The sequence below is a fragment of the Rhamphochromis sp. 'chilingali' genome (genome assembly GCF_963969265.1).
Source record: "Rhamphochromis sp. 'chilingali' genome assembly, chromosome: 16".
In the NCBI taxonomy this organism is placed as follows: Eukaryota; Metazoa; Chordata; class Actinopteri; order Cichliformes; family Cichlidae; genus Rhamphochromis; species Rhamphochromis sp. 'chilingali'.
Window position 1 is genome coordinate 27,382,933 of NC_137943.1, and position 21,890 is coordinate 27,404,822.

Consider the following 21,890-nt stretch of genomic DNA (forward strand, 5'->3'; position numbering starts at 1 on the left):
TATTCTTGGGTATCCATAGTGCAAAAAATATCTAACAAAAACTCAGTGCTATCTTTGTTTTTGTTCCTCTGTCTTATTTCCATGCACACAGCATTTTTTGAGTCTTCTTTTGGAAAATCTGTTGATAGCTTATTACAATCCAAATAATAAGCATTCCTGTATACATGAAAAAATGTATTAAAATGGGAACTGATCTGCCATTAAAAACTCCTACTGTCTGCCTCTATCAAAAGTCAAATTGCTTGCAGCAGTATAACTGAAAGCAGTTCCACAGCCTTGGACAAACTGGGCAAATTCAGTTTTATTTGGAGCATACTGCTACCCTTACTTCTTGTTTCTCATGCGTTGACAAATATCAGACGGGTGGAGTAGATCAGGTCTGCCAGGTAGAGGATGAAGTTGACACCGGTGAGTACAGCCACTGTCATGCCCTTATCCCATGAACACAACCCCAATTGTGTGTTGCAGTTGTATGGCCTATTTTTATTCCCACCGTGCCTGGGGTCAAAGTTGAAGATAGGCCAGATGATGGTTGCTAACAGGTAGAGAACCACAGCCAGCATGGCGTAGGCTGACAGGAACCGGGGGAATGGGAAAGGCAAGCACCCGGTACACTCGCCTATACAGAGCAGGATGATGGCTGCTGACAGGATGAAGCAGATGCAATAGACAGCCATGCAGTACTTCAGTGCATGGTGATGGTCGTACAACACGGGATCAGTCACAAAGACAAATAAGATGCAGGCCACGAAGGTCTCACAGACTTTCAATAGTCCAGGTCCTGTGGCCATGTAGCCGGCCACCTCACCTGGACGCGCCTTGCTGATGCTCACCTCGCTTATGTAAGCAATGGTAGCCAAGCAAGAGAAGACGGCTACTATGATGCTGTAATCGCGGATTGTACTGGGGCCCATAGAACCTTTGAGGAAGTAGAGTGGGAAGATGATAGAGGCGGACAAACAGAGTAGGGCAGCGTAGCAGGCAAAGGTGATAGGGAAGTTCTTCCAGGAAACAGGGACTTTCGTCTGCAGACCGAAGAGCTCCACCAGAATCATGAGCAGAGTGCCGGCAAAGCTGAAGGCCCAGCAGAAGATGCACCAGTCTCCGGTGCCGGGGATGATCCTGGCACCATGCACAGCCACAGAGAATGCCACACAGGAGAAAGCCAGGGCTGCCAGCCGTGTCCACAGCAGAGGGTTGAAGTGGAGGACTATTGCCATGATGAGAGGTGAATTGGGCGATGAGAGAAGCAGAACAGATTCCTCCTATTTGTTGGAGTTTCCTCTGTCAGGCAGAGAAAATTGTAAGAAAAAGAAAATGATTAGTGGTATTCTAGAGTCTGATGCAACTTTTTATGGCTCCAGATGAAATACAAGCTATAACTATGTGAGGCCAGCAGTCTGTGCCCAAAGAGAGTCAGTCCTCCTACATAATAATTTCTGAGTGAAACAATGATGCCTTTGTATTTTCATGAATGGCTAAAACAAATGAAATGGTGAAAACACAAAGTGAAACTGCAAATATGACATCACTGTGATCAAACACATCACAACCCATTTGCATCTGGTCAAATCAGCTGGTAAACACACCAGCTTTTATTTCTCTGGTAGTTTATGTCATACAAGCTTGTATTAAACCCTGGATGTTTCCATTGTGACAGGTAAATGTGTATATTTATTGACTCATATTACCAATTATTTTCCTATGTGTGTGTGTCACACACTTAACTCATTCACTGCCAGCCATTTTCAAATGGCTGGCAGTGAAACACAACAAGACTTGCACCACATTTTTGTCTCACTGCGCAATCCCTTACGTGCGCAAACCCTGCACCTCCTTGCAGGTCTACTTTTACTGCTGGTGGGCTTCAGTTCAACTTACGTTGACTGCCATTGACGTCTATAGACGTCAATGGCAGTGAATGAGTTAATATTAAATATCTATACCAGATTCTGCAGCTTCTAATAAACTTTGACATATTTCAGTCTTGACTTACAAGGGGATTGACTCACATTGTGACATGACAAAGCTACACCAACAGGGTGGCTAAAAAAAAGTTTAGAGTTAAATAAAATGTTCAAATTGGACCATACAGGAGCTTTAAATAAACCAAAGCATAAAAACATGAAAGTAACACACAAACATCTGTTAATCATGTGGTTTTATTGAAACACTGGAATACATTTTCCTTCAACACCGATGCGGTTTCCACACTTGAAACAGCAGAGTATAAAAAATGTAAAGACTACAATCCTAAGAGCATGTAGACGGAGTGAAACCTTTTTTAATAGATTTCTATGAGCAGTACCACACAAACTGACATAGCATTAGTAGGTTCTTTGATATTTGGAGACACCAGAAATATAAACACACAATGAAAACATTAATGCGTGCACTTTGACTATATGCTTTCCTTGTTTTTTTCAGATATGTTCTTACAATAGATTGTAGTTCGCAGACACACACATTCCATAACAAGAGCAAAACCTAGGCTTCCAATCATCTTTAACATCATGTAAACTTAACTTCTTTAAATCATTGAAGTGTTGATATCATGAACTTAAAAAAAGACTAATTGCTAGAACCCAAAAACTCAACATTATCGTTGTTTTTATTCCACTCTGTCTTTTCTACATGCACACAGCATTTTTTTGAATCTTCCTTTGGAAAATCTGTTGACAGATTACTACTATCCAAAGCATCCCTGCATACATGAAAACTGTATTTTCTGTATTAAAATGGGAATTGATTTTTGAGTAATATCAGCAGATTCCAGCAATCACATTCAGGTCTCTATATAAAAGATAAGAGTCTATTTGGGTGACTGGAAGCAAATATTTGCCATTTACATGCCCCAACACATAAACAGAAAGTCATATTGTTGTATGTGTAGACACAACCACTAACTTGCTTCCAACTCCTCCCATCTCTCTCTCTCTCTCTCTCTCTCTCTTCCTCTCTAAGAAATTCAGTCATGCAGTATACTTCACACAAAATTAAATTCGGCAAGGTTTCAGGGCTAATTTTTAAAGTTTCAGGCCAAAAAGAGCGCAAGATCTGTGTTTTGACCAGCCGAATATGTCAATCTTTGCCTATGAAAAGCTTTGTTCATGGCTTGAGCACACTCTCTTTTGAGTTTTTTAAAATGCATTTCCATATTTACTACTGCACAGTTACCTTGGGCCATAGGGCATGCTTTTCTCCTTCTGTCTGGTTCTAGCAAAAGTCAAATCATATCATTTTCAGGGTAAATTTCAAACAACAAATTGAGTCATACAGGATTTGTCTCAGCTGTGCTATCATGCTAAAGTTTGCTCTTTAGCCTCCTATCACGACTTGTCCTCTAGTGATTCCATTAAAGTGACCAGAGTGCTAAACTGAGTATGCTTGCAGCAGTAACAGTGACAGCAGTTCCAAAGCCTTTATCAAAGTGGGCAAATTCAATTTTATTTGGAGCATACTGCTAGCCTGACTTCCTGTTTTTTAAGCATTGACAAATACTAGACGGGTGGAGTAGATCAGGTCTGCCAGGTAGAGGATGAAGTTGATAGCAGTGAGTAGAGCCACTGCCATGCGCTTATCCCATGAACACAACCCCGATTCTGTGCTGCAGCTGTATGGCCTATCTCTATTCCCACCATGTCTGGGGTCAAAGTTGAAGATAGGCCAGATGATGGTTGCTGACAGGTAGAGGACCACGGCCAGCATGGCGTAGGCTGACAGGAACCGGGGGAATGGGAAAGGCAAGCACCCGGTACACTCGCCTATACAGAGCAGGATGATGGCTGCTGACAGGATGAAGCAGATGCAGTAGACAGCCATGCAGTACTTTGGTGCATCATGACGGTCGTACAACACGGGATCAGTCACAAAGACAAATATGATGCAGGCCACGAAGGTCTCACAGACTTTCAATAGTCCAGGTCCTGTGGCCATGTAGCCGGCCACCTCACCTGGACGTGCCTTGCTGATGCTCACCTCACTTATGTAAGCAATGGTAGCCAAGCAAGAGAAGAAGGCTGCCACAATACGGTAGTCGCGGATCGTACTGGGGCCTGTGGAATGTTTGAGGAAGTAGAGTGGGAAGATGATAGAGGCGGACAAACAGAGTAGGGCAGCGTAGCAGGCAAAGGTGATAGGGAAGTTCTTCCAGGAAACAGGGACTTTCGTCTGCAGACCGAAGAGCTCCACCAGAATCACGAGCAGAGTGCCGGCAAAGCTGAAGGCCCAGCAGAAGATGCACCAGTCTCCGATGATGGGGATGGTCCTGGCACCATGCACAGCCACAGAGAATGCCACACAGGAGAAAGCCAGGGCTGCCAGCCGTGTCCACAGCAGAGGGTTGAAGTGGAGGACTATTGCCATGATGAGAGGTGAATTGGGCGATGAGAGAAGCAGAACAGATTCCTCCTATTTGTTGGAGTTTCCTCTGTCAGGCAGAGAAAATTGTAAGAAAAAGAAAATGATTAGTGGTATTCTAGAGTCTGATGCAGCAGTCTGTGCCCAAAGAGAGTCAGTCCTCCTACATAATAATTTCTGAGTGAAACAATGATGCCTTTGTATTTTCATGAATGGCTAAAACAAATGAAATGGTGAAAACGCAAAACTACAAATAATGAGTTCACTGTGGTCAAACCCATCACAGTCCATTTACATCTCGTCAAATCAGCTGGTGAGCGCGCCATCTTTTATTTCTCTTGTAGTTTATGTCTCATGAAAGCTCCAGACTTGTTCTCATAACAGAATTGCAGCCTCCAGTGGTCAAAAATTTACAGTCGTTGTGACAGTTGTCACTGATTCACACCCTGGGGTTAGCACAAAGCTGAAAGGAATCTCTGAGAAGAGAGGTGATGGGTACATGCATCATATATATATATATATATATATATATATATATATATATATATATATATATATATATATATATATATATACACACACAGCCGCCCCAGGCAGGAATCGAACTTGCGATCCTCTGTTCCAAAGGCGTGTATATATGTATATATATATATATATATATGTATGTATGTATGTATGTATGTATGTATATATATATATATATATATATATATATATATATATATATACACACACACACACACACACACACACACACACACACACACACATATATATACATATATAGATATATACACATATATATAGATATATATACACACACACACACACATATATATATATATATATATATACGTATGATAGCAGTTGGATAGCGTAGTGGTTAGACTACACGCCTTTGGAACAGAGGATCGCAAGTTCGATTCCTGCCTGGGGCGTCTGCATCCAGTAAGGGTCCTAAGGCTAGACCCCCTATGCTAAGCAAGCCTACCGCAGACATGAGCGAGACAGATAAATATGAAGGCATGCCGAGTATAACCTGGAAGTCCCGAGGTCAAAATGGGAGATGCCCCCAAGGGTGGTGGAGAATGACCGAGCTAAGATCCTGTGGGACTTCCACATACAGATGGCTAACCAACCGGACATAGTGGTGGTAGACAAACAGAAGGAGACCGCCGTAGTGATCGATGTAGCGGTTCTGAAAGCGGTTCACAGTGCTGCCCAAGAGCTGGGCCTTCAGGGAATGAGGGAGGAGTTGGCGCTTTGAACCATCTGACAAACATTAGAACGGTGGAACGTTTCCTTCTCTATCTAATATCAGCAAGAAGGAACTTGCTGATAGCTGGAGAAATACCAAGGGCTCAAGGGATGTGGAGGGTGAAGGTAACGGTGGTCCCCGTGGTAATTGGAGCACTAGGTGCGGTGAGCTAGGCGAGTGGCTCCAGCAGATCCTGGGAATAACATCCGAGATCTCTGTCCAGAAGAGGACCCTCAATCATCCTTGATGATGGGTCAGAGCGCACAATCCTTCTTCACAGTGCTGCCCAAGAGCTGGGCCTTCAGGGAATGAGGGAGGAGTTGGCGCTTTGAACCATCCGACAAACATTAGAACGGTGGAAGGACATTCCGTTTCCTTCTCTATAGCCCTTGGAAACAGTTCCGGATCCAAAGAGCATTCACTGCCACTGAGCTTGGGCTCGCCAAACACTCACATCCAGCACTGCAAAGGTCCTACCACCACCTGTGAGGTCTTCCACTTCATTCGTTCCACCAAGCTCAACCATTATTGCTGATTGGCTCTGACTACCCACATCTCCTGACTCCAATAGAGCCTGTACATCTGGGTCCATGGGGAGGACCAGCTGCACTCAAGACACGGCTGGGTTGGACTCTGCAGGGTCCAGCCAAGGTTCTTCTACATCAAGCCTCCACTCCTCCTGAAGAAGCCTGTACGAGCAGCCACCTATAACCAGGAAATTCAGAAGCTGGTGGATGCAGGCTATGTGAGTAAACTGACCATCGCGGACATGGATATAGATGGCAACACCTGGTACATACCACACCACATGGTTCATCATATTGGCAAGGATCGCATTGTATTCAACTGTTCTTTTGTGCACAATGGTACCAGCCTGAATCAGCATCTCCTAGCTGGTCCTACCCTGGGCTGGATGCTCCTGGGTGTGTTACTTCGCTTCCGGGAGTATCCCATTGCGGTGAGCAGTGACATCAAGGGGATGTTTCACCAGGTCCACCTCTTGACTCAGGACAAGCCTTTCCTCCGTTTCCTCTGGAGAGATGGATTGCACGAGGCAACCAGATGTCTACGAATGGCAGGTGTTGCCTTTCAGGGCGACATCCCTGCTGTGCCACCAATGCTCTGCAGCAGCACGTTCTGGATCACAGCAGCCCCAGCGAAGATACCCGTCACACAGTAGAGAAATGTTTCTACGTTGACAATCTCCTCCAGAGCTTCGCATCATTTCCCGAAGCCCAGCAACTGGTCAACAAAATCCAGCAGTTGCTGCTCACCAGTGGCTTCGAATTACGACAGTGGGCTTCTAACTACCCAGAACTCATCAGTCATATGCCACCTGGATCAGACTCACAGAGCAGTGAACTGTGGTTTTCCCCCAATGGGACTGATGTACCAAAGCGGACTCTGGGCCTGCAATGGCACTGTCAGTCTGATGAGCTCAGATATCAGATTTGGCACACCGAGCAGTTGGTGGAGCCCACAATGCGCAACATCTATTGGGTTCTGGCCAAGCAGTATGATCCGCTTGGCCTCCTCATTCCTTACACCACTCGGGCCAAAATCCTGATGCAGCATCTCTGGCGGAAAAGGAGAGACTGGGATGATCCGAATCTGCCAATCGACCTGCTGAAGCTGTGGCATGCATGGGAAAGTGAATTGATTCAGCTCCCTGATGTCTCCCTGCCACGTTGTTATGTGCAGCCAGAGACAGACCTATCCCTTTGCAAGCAGAGCATCCACATCTTCTCCGATGCATTTGAGAAGGCATATGGAGCTGTAGCCTACCTTAGGACGGAAGATCATATGGGGGGAATCCAGGTAGCCTTCCTAGCCGCGCTGATCTCGATTTGCTCCCGTCCGTCAACAGTCCATTCTGAGGTTGGAGCTCTGTGCTGCTCATGTGGGAGCCCAGCTTGCTGCCGTTCTCAAGAGGGAACTCACCCTTTGTATCTCAAGCATTGTCTATTGGACAGACTCCACTACAGCCCTGAACTGGCTCCAGTCCCAATCCCAGGCTCCAGATATTCAAGAGCTAACTGAAGGGGGCCTGTGGAGATATCCTGCCGACGACATCACTCGGGGATTACTGCTCTCGCAGCTCACCGCTCATCATTGGTCGTGCCGGGGCCCACCTTTTCTCTGGCAGATGGCATCATACTGCCCAGAGCTCCCGAACCACATTTCCCTTGATGATTCATCAGAGCTGCGGAAGGATAGCTTCTGATGTTGCTTCTTTCGGTGGCTTCCAGGACTTGCCTGAAGATTACGTTCGAGCTGTCCACGGGACAGCTGCCAACTTGACACCCACAGCAGAGAATTACTGGCAAGCAGAACTAGCATTCCTCCAGAAGGTACAGGAAGACAGTTTTCCTGAAGATTTTGTTCGGCTGTCATCTCACAAACCGGTAGCTGCCAGCAGTCGCCTACTTGCCTTAGCTCCTTAGTATGACCCAGAGGTTCAACTGATCCGTGTGGGGGGGGGGGGGGGGGGGGGGGGGGGCTTCGCAGATGTGAAACCCTCAGTCAAGACATCTTGCATCCTGTCGTTCTTGACCCTCAGCATTTTATTACAAAGCACATCATCCAGGATTGTGATCGCAGGCTTGTTCACCCAGGCTCCGAGAGGGTCTTTGCTGAGCTCCGGCGCAGGTTCTGGATACTTCGAGGACAAGAGACCATCCGGAAGCACCAGTACAACTGTCCTGAATGCAGGAGGTGGCGCAGTCAGCCGGTCATTCCCAAGATGGTTGACCTTCCCTCATCCAGTTTAAGACTTCATCGCCCAGCCTTCTATTCAACTGGGGTGGACTGCTTTGGTCCATACCTTGTCAAGATGGGGCGGCGTACCGAGAAACGGTGGGGGATCATCTTCAAATGCCTAACCACCCATGCAGTCTACTTTGATCTGCTTGCCAGCATGGACACTGACTCATTCCTGATGGGACTGCGTCGTTTCATCGCGAGACGTGGGAAGCCCTTCGAACTACTGTCGGATCAAGGTACCAACTTCAAAGGTGGTAGCTCTGAACTCCAGGAGACTTTCAACGCCCTCGGCCCAGCTCTGAAGTCACAGTTGGCCAGCCAGCAGATTCATTTTCGTTTCAACCCTCCATAGGCTCCACATTTCGGTGGTTCCTGGGAACGGGAGACTCGTTCCATCAAGTCTGCGCTGCATACCATTCTCGGCTTGCAGCATGTCACTGAGGAAGTCTTTAGGACGATACTCAGCAAGGTAGAGAGCATCATCAACTCTAAGCCGCTAGGTTATGTCTCCTCAGACATAGCAGATGCTGATCCAATCACTCCCAACATGTTGTTGATGGGGCGGCCTGATTCCAGTATGCCACAGGTCGTCTACCCAGAAGCAGAACTCCTGAGTCGTTGTAGGTGGAGGCAGTGTCAAGCCTTGGCGGATCAATTCTGGATCCACTACATCCGGAATTATCTACCTTCACTCCAGATGCGGCATAAATGGCAGCAGGAAAGAGATGAGTTGACTGTTGGCACTATCGTTCTCATTGTGGACCAGCAGCTCCCTCGTGCCATATGGCCAGTTGGTAAGGTCATCCAAGTCATCCCTGGAGCAGATGGCAGGGTTCGGAAAGTTCAGATACAGGTTGGAGACAAGACATACACCCGACCAGTGGCTCGACTCATCAGACTCACAGCTCTTCCACCGGAGTCTACTGCCTGACCTTCCTGAGTGAAGTGCACCTTTGCTCCGCAAAGTTGGGGGCGGCTGTACAAAAGGCCAGCCCGTCGGCTGAACCGACGAACAGAGCCACATCTGCCGAGTAAATATATCAGCATACAGCTGTGAGCGGTGAGGCAACCCATCCTCTTCACCAATCAGAAGACACAATTCTACCTCATCATTACGCACACACTTCGACGCAGAGTTCGGTCGGAGCTGCAGGTGGGGAGAGTCAGTAGAGTTTTACTCACCGTGTGGATTTTCGTTCCTTGTGCTGTTAGCAGTGTGGTCCATGAGACTGTAAGTTTCTGTGTTTATCCTGTTTGTTCTTTGCTGCAGCCATTATCCTCCCTTGTTTAAATCCTTGGCGCACACTTTGTTTACTGAATGTTACTGCCCAAGCAGCCTCTGCCATGCGGTCATTAAGGGACCGTCACTAATTTCTCATGTTGGCTATAGTGTAAAGTGCCTAGTTAGGGTTTATGTAAATAGTAAAATTAGCATTTGTTGATACTCCCTTATTTTGGTTGAACGTTCCACTACCCAGTATTGTTTGTATTGTTGTATTACACATTTAATTCACTCTGTTCACATAATCATGGAAGACTTTTATGTTCTTTCCAACAGAAACCACACCATCACTTCAACACAATGCATATAGCATTTTACAGCCTGTTAAATCCCCTCACTCACATTATGGATGTGTACCTCGGATTCTTGTTAAATAAATGAGTGAACGGCAGATACCTGAGTGGCAGTGGATTTTGTGGATAAGCCATCTGTTCTTATCGGACAACCCTGTTGAGATTGTGGATTCATAGAGTCAGCACCTTATCATCTTCATTATTCATAGTCAGGAGGTCAAGTCCATCCCTCTTAAAGTGACATTCTCCATTACAATGGCGTTTCACCTCAGTTTTAAATAGAAACTCAAGAAACTCAAAGAAGTTCAGTTGCTTTCTTTCCAAGCTCTTTAGACCAACACGCTGTTTTTTTTGGCTGGAAAGGTGGAGGTATTAACATTAGAGTTGGTTGTGGGACTCACTTTTGGAGCCAGCCCCGTGTTGCCACTGAAGGTATTGATTTTTTTGGGCTCTTGCTTTAAACCCTGGCTGTTTCCATTTGGACAGGTACCTACTTATTTACCAGTTATTTTCCTATGTGTGTGTGTCACACACTTAGTATTAAATATCTATACCAGATTTTGCAGCTTCTAATAGACGTTGGCATTTTTCAGCCTTGACTAAGAAGAGGAGCTACACCAACAGGGTGGCTAAAAATAAGTTTAGAGTTAAATAAAATGTTCAAATTGGATCATATGGGGACTAAACCAAAGCATAAAAACATGAAAGTAACACACAAACATCTGTTAATCATGTGGATTTATTGAAACACTGGAATACATTTTCCTTCAACACTGATGCGGTTTCCACACTTGGAACAGCAAAGTATAAAAAATGTAAAGACTACAATCCTAAGAACATCTAGACTGAGAGAAACCTTTTTATTAGATTTCTATAAGCAGTACAAAACAAATAGATGTAATGAATATAACCTTAGCTGTGAGGGACCAGCATTAGTAGGTTCTTGGATATTTGGAGACACCAGAAATATAAACACACAATGAAAACATTAATACGTGCACTTTGACTATATGTTTTTCTTGTTTCTTTAAATCCATATATGTTCTTACAATAGATTATAGCTCACAGATATGCACATTCCATAACAAGAGCAAAAGCTAGCCTACCAATCATCTTTAACATCATGTAAACCAATTCATCACTTCTTTAAGTGGTTGAATTGTTGGGATATGAACTTAAAGAAATGACTGACTGATGCAACCCTGTCAGCTGCTTTGTGTACTGCAATGAAGTTTAATGATGCCATTTAAAAAAAAGGCCACAAAAGTCAGTCACATGGCACTGCAATATTTTCTGTAACAGTTAATCTGAAATGTTCACTGATTTTCTTTTTATATATACACTTTTGACATACACTCTGCCAAAAGTATCAAACAAAAACTCAACATTAGCTTTGTTTTTATTTTTCTGTCTTATTTACATGAACACAGCATGTAAATAAGACGTGGCCTTCTTTTGGGAAATCTGTTGGTAGATTACTACTATCCAAAGCATCCCTGCATACATGAAAAATGTATTTTCTGTATAAAAATGGGAACTGATCTACCATTAAAAATTTTGAGTAATATCAGCAGATTCCAGCAATCACATTCAGGTCTCTATATAAAAGATAAGAGTCTATTTGGGTGACTGGAAGCAAATATTTGCCATTTACATGCCCCAATACATGAACAGAAAGTCATATTGTTGTATGTGTAGACACAACCACTAACTTGCTTCCAACTCCTCCCCTCTCTCTCTCTCTCTCTCGCTCTCTCTCTCTCACTTTCTCTCTAAGAAATTCAGTCATGCAGTATACTTCACACAAAATTAATTCGGCAAGGTTTCAGGGCTAATTTTTAACGTTTCGGGCCAAAAAGAGCGCAAGATCTGTGTTTTGACCAGCCGAATATGTCAATCTCTACCTATGAAAAGCTTAATTCATGGTTTGAGCACACTCTCTTTTGTATTTTTTGTTTTTTTAAATGCATTTCCATATTTACCACTGCACAGTTAGGGCAGCTTGGGCCATAGGGCATGCTTTTCTCCTTCTGTCTGGTTCTAGCAAAAGTCAAATCATATTATTTTAAGGGCAAATTTAAAACAACAAATTGAGTCACACAGGATTTGTCTCAGCTGTGCTATCATGCTAAAGTTTGTTCTCTAGTCTCCTATCACGGCTTGTCCTCAAGTGATACCATTAAAGTGATCAGAGTGCTAGACTGAGTATGCCACCATTTGCTTGTAGCAATAAAAGAGACAGCAATTCCAAAGCCTTTGTCAAAGTGGGCAAATTAAATTTTATTTGGAGCATACTGCTAGCGTGATTTCCTGTTTTTTAAGCATTGACAAATACTAGACGGGTGGAGTAGATCAGGTCTGCCAGGTAGAGGATGAAGTTGACACCGGTGAGTACAGCCACTGCCATGCGCTTATCCCACAAACACAACCCCGGTTGTGAGCTGCAGTTGTATGGCCTATTTTTATCCCCACCGTGTTTGGGGTCAAAGTTGAAGATAGGCCAGATGATGGTTGCTGACAGGTAGAGGACCACGGCCAGCATGGCGTAGGCTGACAGGAACCGGGGGAATGGGAAAGGCAAGTACCCGGTACACTCGCCTATACAGAGCAGGATGATGGCTGCTGACAGGATGAAGCAGATGCAGTACACGGCCATGCAGTACTTCAGTGCATCGTGACGGTCGTACAACACGGGGTCACTCACAAAGACGAAGATGACGCAGGCCACGAAGGTCTCACAGACTTTCAATAGTCCAGGTCCTGTGGCCATGTAGCCGGCCACCTCACCCGGACGCGCCTTGCTGATGCTCACCTCACTTATGTAAGCAATGGTAGCCAAGCAGGAGAAGACGGTTACCACGATACGGTAGTCGCGGACCGAACTGGAGCCCGATAAACCCTTGAGGAAGTAGAGTGGGAAGATGATAGAGGCGGACAAACAGAGTAGGGCAGCGTAGCAGGCAAAGGTGATAGGGAAGTTCTTCCAGGAAACAGGGGCTTTGGTCTGCAGGCCGAAGAGCTCCACCAGAATCACGAGCAGAGTGCCGGCAAAGCTGAAGGCCCAGCAGAAGATGCACCAGTCTCCGGTGCCGTGCACGAGTTGGGCACCATGCACGGCCACAGAGAATGCCACACAGGAGAAAGCCAGGGCTGCCAGCCGTGTCCACAGCAGAGGGCTGGAGTGGAGGACTATAGCCATAATGAGAGGTGAATTGGGCGATGAGAGAAGCAGAAAAGTTTCCTCTTATTTGTGGGCGTTTCCTCTGTCAAGCAGACAAATCTGTAAGAAGAAAAAGATAATGATTAGTAAGTGGTGTTTTAGAGTCTCATGCAACTTTTTATGGCTCTAGATGAAATATAAGAGACAACTATGCGAGACCAGCAACCTGTGCGCAAACAGGGTTCATCCGACTACATACCAGTTTCTGAGTGGAACAATTCTACCGTTGTATTTTCATGAATGACTTAAACAACAACTCAAATCCTAAAAACCCAATTCGAAACTGCAAATAATGAGTTCACTGTGGTCACAGCCCATTCACATCTGGTCAAATCAGCTGGTGAACACACCATTTTAATTTCTCTGGTAGTTTATGTCTCATACAAGCTCCAGACGTGTTCTCACAACAGAATTAAAGTACCAAGTGCAGCCTCTTCCTTTCAGACATTGCTCAATAGTCATGTCCTCAGAGATGGGTGTTATGCTACAAACTCCCCAGACCCCTGTCTGTCATCGTGTTGCAAATGTGGCCTATTTGTTCCACACCCACTCCCAGTGTCGCAAGTACAGTGCAATTTTGAATTTAAACTATGAATATAGTCTAAGGAAAGCTGAAGTCTTTTTGTCCTCTCCTTTTTTGGGTAGAAAGTTCAGTGTAACATAGCACCAAGCAAAATGATATTGATCCTAATATCTAATATCTTTAAGGTGTTTTAATTAAATTTTATATTTGACTAGAATATTTAATGTAGTTTAAAATATTTTTGTCAGTGGTTAAAAAGTTTATATTTCTAGAAATATTTCTGGAAATGTAAGATTTAGTCCAACAAGTATGTCACTACTTGCCTGTCACTACTTCTTCAGCTGGCTACAGAGCTGCTTTCAGTTAAGTTACACCCACCTGGGGTAAGAGCTGACGTTAGCATTTTACAATGACTAGACAATGAAAAACATTTTTAATGATGAAGAGAATGAATGCACTATTATTTTATTATATATAATCTTACTTTTTTGGGTGACAGTATAAAGTGTGTTTATACTCTTAATTTCTACTTTGAGTCTTCCTCAGATTGGCAAGTGTTCATTTAGTAAATGAAGGTTTGATTTAACCACAGCATCCACATGACCAGAATGCCAAACTTAACGCTTCAACGCAGAAGATTACAAATCCACAGGGGTTGGGGTGTCATACTGTCATAATGGTGGATGCACATGTTAAAGTGGTCAACACTTCAAATAATCAGGTCACCATTTTTAGTGGTAATCCTTTTCAGACGAAAGCTCGAGCTCCAGACAGCTCAGGCTCAGAAGCCCCACCCACTAAATGTTCAAACCTTCTGTTTGCAAGGGAAGAGAGTGGCTCTATGGTAGAAGTCAAACAGCTTTTCTGTTAATTTTACAAAGCTACAGAGCTGGAAATCAGCTAGGCACACTTTAAAATGTCAGAAAACAAAATTGCCATGACAGAGCTGAATGCAACGTTTTCACTCAAAAAGTACTTAACTTGATACAAATTGATACAAAACACAGCATCGCTGTTTTTGCCTTATATCTTTTGGTACACTTATCCCTCATCCTTCTTACCGTTTGCTCAATTTTATTGCTCAGCCTTCCACCCAAAATAATTAGTACTAGTGTTATCTCCAGACTTCATACCAAAAATTACTTACAAAATGCTTTTAGCGATCTGTATGCAAGTATTTTCCAGATAATATAATTTACCTCAAACTGCAACTGGTTGGGCAGCTGCACTGCACTGCAAGGTTGACAAGATTAGTCAACTTACAGAAGAGTTCATATCCTGTCATTGTGCTTGCTAATGCTTTTAGGAAAATTCTATATAGCAGCTGATCTACAGTGGTGTTTTGGGGGGTTGGATTTGTTTCCTTGTTTTTTTTTTCCACAGCTAACATTTCACAGCTCAGATTCACTCTGGCAACACTGGCTGCCTTTCCTCCCTTTCCTCCCTTCCCCTCATGACACCTATTGCCTGCTTGGCTCCACAAGTGCTCCTCTCCTTACACAGCTTACACAGAGAGACAGTTATAAACATGGAGAAAAGGCCTGTTTACATTAGTCCTATTAAACATCTATGACACAGTCATGGACGAGGAGGTGAAAATCTAAACTGGTGGTGAGGTATCAAGACAAAGAAGTGGACAAAAAGAGAGAAATGGAAAAAAAAGACCATGCAAACTGATTCAGGGTGACTCACTTCACCCTAGGAGGAGGGGAACACGGGGGAAGCCCTGTGCCTTGGCCACAGAAGGACACATAGTTTAAACACAGTGATGGAGTGGAATAGCTGAAGGCTGAGTCACTACAAGGCCCCTTGCTTTCACCACTCCTCGTTTCTCTTTCTACCTCCTCCCCTATTTCTTATAAAAATTTTCCAAGTTACTCATGGGTTCCAGATGTGCTGCAGTCTGGCTGCTGCTGAACAACTGGTAACTTTGTCATGTTTGCCAAGTTTTGTCTTTTCTTCTCTTTTTCTTTCCTTGCTTTCCTCCTCGTGGTCTCATTTGGTGGCTGGCTACTCCCTCTCTTTTCCATCAGTTGTCCTCTTTCTCCCCCCCTGTTCAAAAGTCCCAACCCAGCCTGAGAGTCAGGGTACCGATTATGCTTTGTGTAAACCACTCAAAATAAATGAATATGGAGGGTCGTAATGGAAAAATCAGTCCCGCTACTCCTACTGCCATTGCTTTGCTACTTGTGGAATTGAATTAGGAAAGAATAAAGGAGAGAAAAATAGTCATGATAGAGAAAAAAGCGTGGAAAAAGTGTCGTCACACAGCACAGCATGGAAATCACAAGGGGGGGGGGGGCTTCCTTAATTGCAAGAGATGCTGAAAATAGAAAATAGATTATATCAGGATGTGACAGCATCATGCTCCTCTGCACAGTCGTTTTACACATATCACACGCACACACAAATGTTAAGATGTACTATCATGTCAAGATGTTCAGGAAACGAATGTTTCAGTGTCCCAGCAGAGAGGTCATGTGGTGTCCTTGTTTTGTTGCCATGACACAACATTAGTTACTCAATTTCACCTATAATCCACTTACAAAGATGGAGGCACAAGATGAACACTGTTGGCCAACAATTTCAGTATGTGCAAGTCAGAGCATGATGTCAGTGTATTCAAAACTGAGTACTGCGTTTTGAAAGGTTGATAGGATTTTTTCAGCAAATGCCTAAGTAGTCGAGGCACAAAATCCTTCTGATAAAAGGTACAGTGAGGATCACATTTTGCTTCTCTTCTCTTCACTCAACAAAAGCCACATCTCTTAATTAAAATTAAAGGAAAAACTTTAAAAAGAAGAAGAAGAAATATTTAGGCATGTCAGGGAATAGGTAAAAGGAGAATGTAACCCCTTTGTAAAGTAAAACATGTAAGTTTGACAGCTCTGTTTTAGTCTCATGCAGTTCATTCATTGACAGTAAAGTGGGAGTGCCACTTGCCACACCCTGCTCCAACCACAGAAACACACCACACTGCAGTCTTTTATATAGTCTCAAAAACATATAACAAACATTTTCTTTTGAAAAATCGAACTACGCGATAATATTTAGTAAAACATCTGGATATTTAAAGTTACTCCTCGTGGTGGAAAATTCTAATTCGTCGAAAGCCTGTAGATTTTCAAAATAAACGTGTAGACTAAGTAATCAATTCTTCTCAGTAAAGTCTACCACTGTGTGCTGTGAACTTTCCTGTACACTTCTCAAAACGCCTACCTTGATCGCAAAAACACCACAGCGGGAAGTTTCCTTTCTGCTTTTCGTTGCTGCTGCTGCTGCTGCTGCTCTCAGCTCCTGAGAACATGCAAGTGGTAGGAGAGCCGACGATTGCAGGTCCTCAGCCCCCTGGCTGGATCTTCTAGTAGCTCAGACGAGCTGCTCCCCGCCCAAAAAACCAAATTAGGCGTCAAATGTCTGCACCGTTATTCTCGTCTGACTTAAATCATCCTCCTTCTCCTCCTCCTCATCTCCCTCCTCCATGCTACCCAGGCTACTGCTCTGTTACTCTGAGCCCTCGTATCTAATCTTCCTAATTAGTTTAATACTATTTATTGGTGCAAAACTAATGAAAAGCAGGGAATCAAAATAATGAAAAGCTTCTGTGAGTGACTGCAGCTTTCTATGTGAAGTCTGTTAGCATGATATGCTTGTTGGAAATGCAGAGCTACCTGAAAGTTCACTTTTGATTGTGCCAGAATCCTTCTAGAAGCACGACTTGCCACCCATCGTGATATTTAACTATTTTGAACACTGACCTAAATTAATTTCAGTATCATTCAAATACATCTTGGACTGAAGTTTAAGGGAGATTTCACGAACGGCAAAGATGGTGGCAGAACCCAAGAAGCTGATAAGAGAAAATGGCTGGGAAATTAGCAATACCTTGCTATAAGCTATGGAAGCTTGTTTCCAAATCTGATTTGTATGTGCGTGTGTTTGTGTATATGTGTGAGAGAGACTGATTCATTTATTTACTTATTTTTGCCATCTGTAAGTCAGAGTTTCAGGTTATTAATCTCAAAATCTCGATTTAACATCACTTGTTTCCACTTACTTTGAAATTGCATTGCAGCATTTTGAGTTAGGACAGCTCAGATCAACCATAATCCCAGTAGCAGTAAATAAAAATAAACAACTAAAATATAATAAAATAATAATTAAAAAAAAGATTTGATTAAAAAAAATTATTTTTTTCCTTTCTCCTTCTAATCAGGTATTTATTCACACGTGGTCATAACTACATAAGTATTACTGAATAATTGTAGTACTGTTAATCATAATGTCACTGGACAAAAGCATAGGGCTGGTGATAGAATATAGTTCTATATTCTATTTTTATTTTACTTGCAAATCTTGTAGGCTGCTGTTTATTTTAAAGCTGTAGTTAATTATTATATTGCATATTTTACTACCAATCAGAAATATATAGCTCAGTAAGTAAAATAATCTCCAGCAGCAAAGTAAAAGTGACGTACAGGTTAATGAATCAATAATTATCATCTAACAACGTGATGTTGATAATAATGGTATCCTAAAACCTTTGTGTTACTTAAGCGGGGACATGACTTTTATATGGGGGCAATTATATAAGTATGTGTTTCGCTCCTTGGAAAATTAGTTGATTAATGAAAACTAATGTTTAAACACTGAAAATCATCCACCTACTTTCTACACTGTATTTATTTGTGATTAAATATTCAGATTTCCCCACAACGTACCATCCTGGACACACCCCTGAGTTGCCTGATATCTGATTAGAAAATTAGACGTTAACGTTTTAGAAAGCCCCACGTGAACAATCAATGTTGTCATCTCCATCAGCGTTACTATCGCTACGGGCCGGATGTGCTAAACATTTGTCAGCGCTTCCCTCTGAATCTTTACACTCGGAGTATATTTTTTCATGCTGTTGCTTAGCAACGACACCCCGACAACCATATTTATTTGTATGGACTGTAAAACTGAGACGTTTCCTGAAAATAGAAAAAGGAAACCCCCGACCTCTGGTATCACATAGGCATTTATACAAGACTGATTTGACTTATTTAAATCGTTCACATTTCAACAATTAAGGCCTGTGGGGCTACACTGTAAAATCTAATTAGTTCCCAGAACTCAAAAAAATTGAGGAAACTCGTTGCCTCAAAAAAACTAAGTAAAGCTTAGCTAAAAATGACTACATTAGGACAACTTATTTATTTTGAGTACTCTGTACAAGCTCATTTGTTCCCAGAACTCAAGAAAATTGGATCAAGTTTACGTAAGATGACCAAGTTAGGGCAACTTACTCATTTTGAGTACACTGTACAGCCTTGTTAGTTCCCAGAACTCAAAAAAATTGAGGAAACTCGTTGCCTCAAAAAAAAACTAAGTAAAGCTTACTTAGGATGACTGTTAGGACAACTTATACATTGCAAGTCTGCAGTATTAAGAATAACTTGATATTTCTGACTGTACAATTTTAATTGTTTACCTACTGACAAACATTTCAAGTTCAACTAAATGAAAAAACAATTTGTGGTAACCTGAATATGATTAAAAATAATTAACAACACTTTTTGTAATGATGTTAAAAATCAGCCCAACTTTTATTTTCAAACACAACAAAGTATAACAGCCAACATACTGGACACTGTTCTGCTGAACAACAAACAATTATATTGCCATCACTGTTATAATCTTACAATGAAACACATTCTCAGATCTAATTATTCTGAAAATAAGTTTAGGCCTACCTCAAGTTTGTTTTGTACTTACTTATATAATCAAAATAAAATATTTGTTGTTCTGTCACAAGTGCAATCTCTAATTTAAACAACACATTTGTTTTTCATTCCAACACAGGAGCTGGAATGTTGTAATGTTTTAAGGATGGCTTGTTTCCAGTCCAGGCATTACTGCCTGAATGACTATCATGGATCGAGGTGATCCAAATGTAGGTGCAGAAGAAAGTCTTTAACTTCCCTTAAGTACAGTGGCAGTGGATGTGCGTTGGAGATGCAATGAGCTTGAACCTGCAGGCGACCATCTTCACTGACCACACCATCTGTGACGGAGGACTCATCTCTCCTGGTGTCCTGCAAGCAAACAATCATATTGGAACAAAAACAAAACAAACATGAACATGAACTTAATTGCTTTCTTAAAACATTTTTTTCTGCATTTGGTATAAAACAGACTCCAATTTACACAATCTCAGGCTCCCTCCCCAGCGGAGAGGTGACATTCAATGTCCCAATTGTCAGTCTGGATAGCCCTGACCCCCACCCAACATACAATAATGTCATGAAAGCATCATTTTAAAAAGGGCTATGCAAACATGGCCAATAACTTTCATTCTAATGATGTGCAAAATGATTTGGGAACAAAACAAATTTTGCTGTTAGAAAACTTGCAGACTTCACTATATACAGTGTAGACCCTCTAAACTAAGTTTGGGGGATGTGATCTTTCAAGAAATGCAGACCAAACTGTTGTTTGTTTACTTACACAGCATGTCTTGTAGAATTAACTGGAGTCACCAGCAACAGCATCGTGCAGCCATATCTCAAGTCTAATAACAGAAGACAGGAAAAGATTAGTAAAGAAACAACTTCCCCAAACCACAGGACAAATAAAACAATAAGTAAAACAGGCTGATCTAAAGTATGATTAAAGTTCAGCCTGATTAATATAAATGTCACTGACAGTTGCTAATATATTGGAAAACCAAAATACTTACTGATGTCTTTCTGTCCAACAACAGGAGTGCTGGTCCCGAGCCTCAAAGACAGTAAGATGCAAGCAGAGGGAGAAAAAACAGAACATTTTTCAGAAACTGATTTGATCCTTAATGGCTGTGCAATTATTGTAACATAGAGTTTGCTTATGTTGTTAAATAAAGGCTAGATTTGACATTAATAGATGTCACAGATGTTCAAAAGCTGCCACAAAGCATGACAAAAAATGGACGTCTCCAAAAACTTCGGAGCATTTTTGCAAATATGTGATGTCTTGATAAATCTTTCTGTCTGGCAGCTCCATCTTCAACACCCTTTGTCAAATGTATGCATATCAGTATATCTACTATCCATCTTCTTTGCATGATCCAGCCATTTCAGCCTTTCCTTACTAACTTTGTCTCCAAGCCATTCAACCTGAGCTGCCCCTCTGATGTAACCATTTCCAGTGATGGCGCCATGATCTCTAAGATGTCATCATAGCAGGTCATCTTGTAAGCCTTAAAATTGTATTTCACTCTGGCTGCTGGCCTTCTATCATACATCACCCCTGATACTTGGCTGCACCCACTCCTCTCTGCCTGCACTCTCTTCTTCACCTCTCGTGTGCACCATCCATTACTTTGGATGGTTTACGCAACGTATTTAAAATCAACTACCTTTACTATCACCGCTTCTTGCAGCTTCACTCTTACACCTGTCTCCCTCTCATTCAAACACATGTAATCTATCTTGCCTTTTACGTATTTTCATTCTTCTTCTTTCCATTGCAAACCTCCATCTCTCCAGGCTCTCTTCCACCTGCTGCCTGCTCTCAATATAGATCACAATATGAGCCACCAACGTCGACGTCCACAGAGACTCCAGGCTGACCTCATCTGCCAACCTGTCCACCTTGAACCCATCTATCAATTAAACTGCATACATCACCACTGTCTCACTGTCCTCACACGTGTCCCGCACCGCCCTCACACTTCTCTGCCACTCCTGACTTCATTCTATCACACACTTTGGCTAGATTCACAGTCCAAGTCCTTCTAATCTTCTCTATACTTCTCTATCAGAACTCTCAAATAAAACAACTGTAGTTTAATATGTGCGAGTTTTAAACTGACTAAATGTACAGATCAGTGTGGTTTCTTATCAATGAGTATACATTTACAGATACAGAATTTGTCCATTGTAAGATCAATGGACAAATAAGATCAATGAGGTGAAGATGGGATAATGACAAAAAGGAGGGGAACACAATTAAATAGAAAACATTTAAAAACTCACATAAATTCTAATACAAACACAAATAAAATACAGGAAGTATCATGTAAACATTTGTGCTTTTGTGTGCGTGTTTTCCAGAACACTAAACAACACTTTGCTCCAGAGTAAACTATTTAACCGGCCACGAGGCGGCGCTCACTCGGAGGAGTGACGTAGAGGTGTTTGCGACATTTTTACAGCAGAAGCGGCAGT

General features: G+C 42.6%; 3 protein-coding genes across 3 annotated transcripts; all 3 read right to left on the reverse strand.

Annotated features, from left to right (window-relative positions):
* Positions 1-338: 338 nt before the first annotated feature.
* On the reverse strand, positions 339-1,220 carry LOC308383279 (myeloid-associated differentiation marker homolog; the record flags this gene model as incomplete). Its single annotated transcript, XM_080861145.1, has 1 exon — positions 339-1,220. The coding sequence occupies one exon, from the start codon at positions 1,218-1,220 to the stop codon at positions 339-341; it is 882 nt and encodes a 293-aa protein (XP_080717271.1).
* Positions 1,221-2,219: 999 nt separating this feature from the next.
* On the reverse strand, positions 2,220-9,711 carry LOC308383364 (myeloid-associated differentiation marker homolog). The gene is made up of 2 exons (XM_080861281.1): positions 9,563-9,711; positions 2,220-4,429 (listed from the first exon to the last, which is right to left on the reverse strand). Exon 2 carries the CDS (start codon positions 4,363-4,365, stop codon positions 3,484-3,486), a length of 882 nt encoding a protein of 293 aa, XP_080717407.1. The 5' UTR covers positions 4,366-4,429; positions 9,563-9,711; the 3' UTR covers positions 2,220-3,483.
* A 972-nt stretch (positions 9,712-10,683) lies between these two features.
* Positions 10,684-17,047, reverse strand: LOC308383653 (myeloid-associated differentiation marker homolog). The gene is made up of 2 exons (XM_080861702.1): positions 16,918-17,047; positions 10,684-13,235 (listed from the first exon to the last, which is right to left on the reverse strand). The coding sequence occupies exon 2, from the start codon at positions 13,152-13,154 to the stop codon at positions 12,273-12,275; it is 882 nt and encodes a 293-aa protein (XP_080717828.1). The 5' UTR covers positions 13,155-13,235; positions 16,918-17,047; the 3' UTR covers positions 10,684-12,272.
* Positions 17,048-21,890: the final 4,843 nt, after the last annotated feature.

Excerpts from the sequence above, each read along its gene's own strand:
- LOC308383653 (XM_080861702.1), bottom strand. The coding sequence starts at position 13,154 with ATGGCTATAGTCCTCCACTCCAGCCCTCTGCTGTGGACACGGCTGGCA.
- LOC308383364 (XM_080861281.1), bottom strand. The coding sequence starts at position 4,365 with ATGGCAATAGTCCTCCACTTCAACCCTCTGCTGTGGACACGGCTGGCA.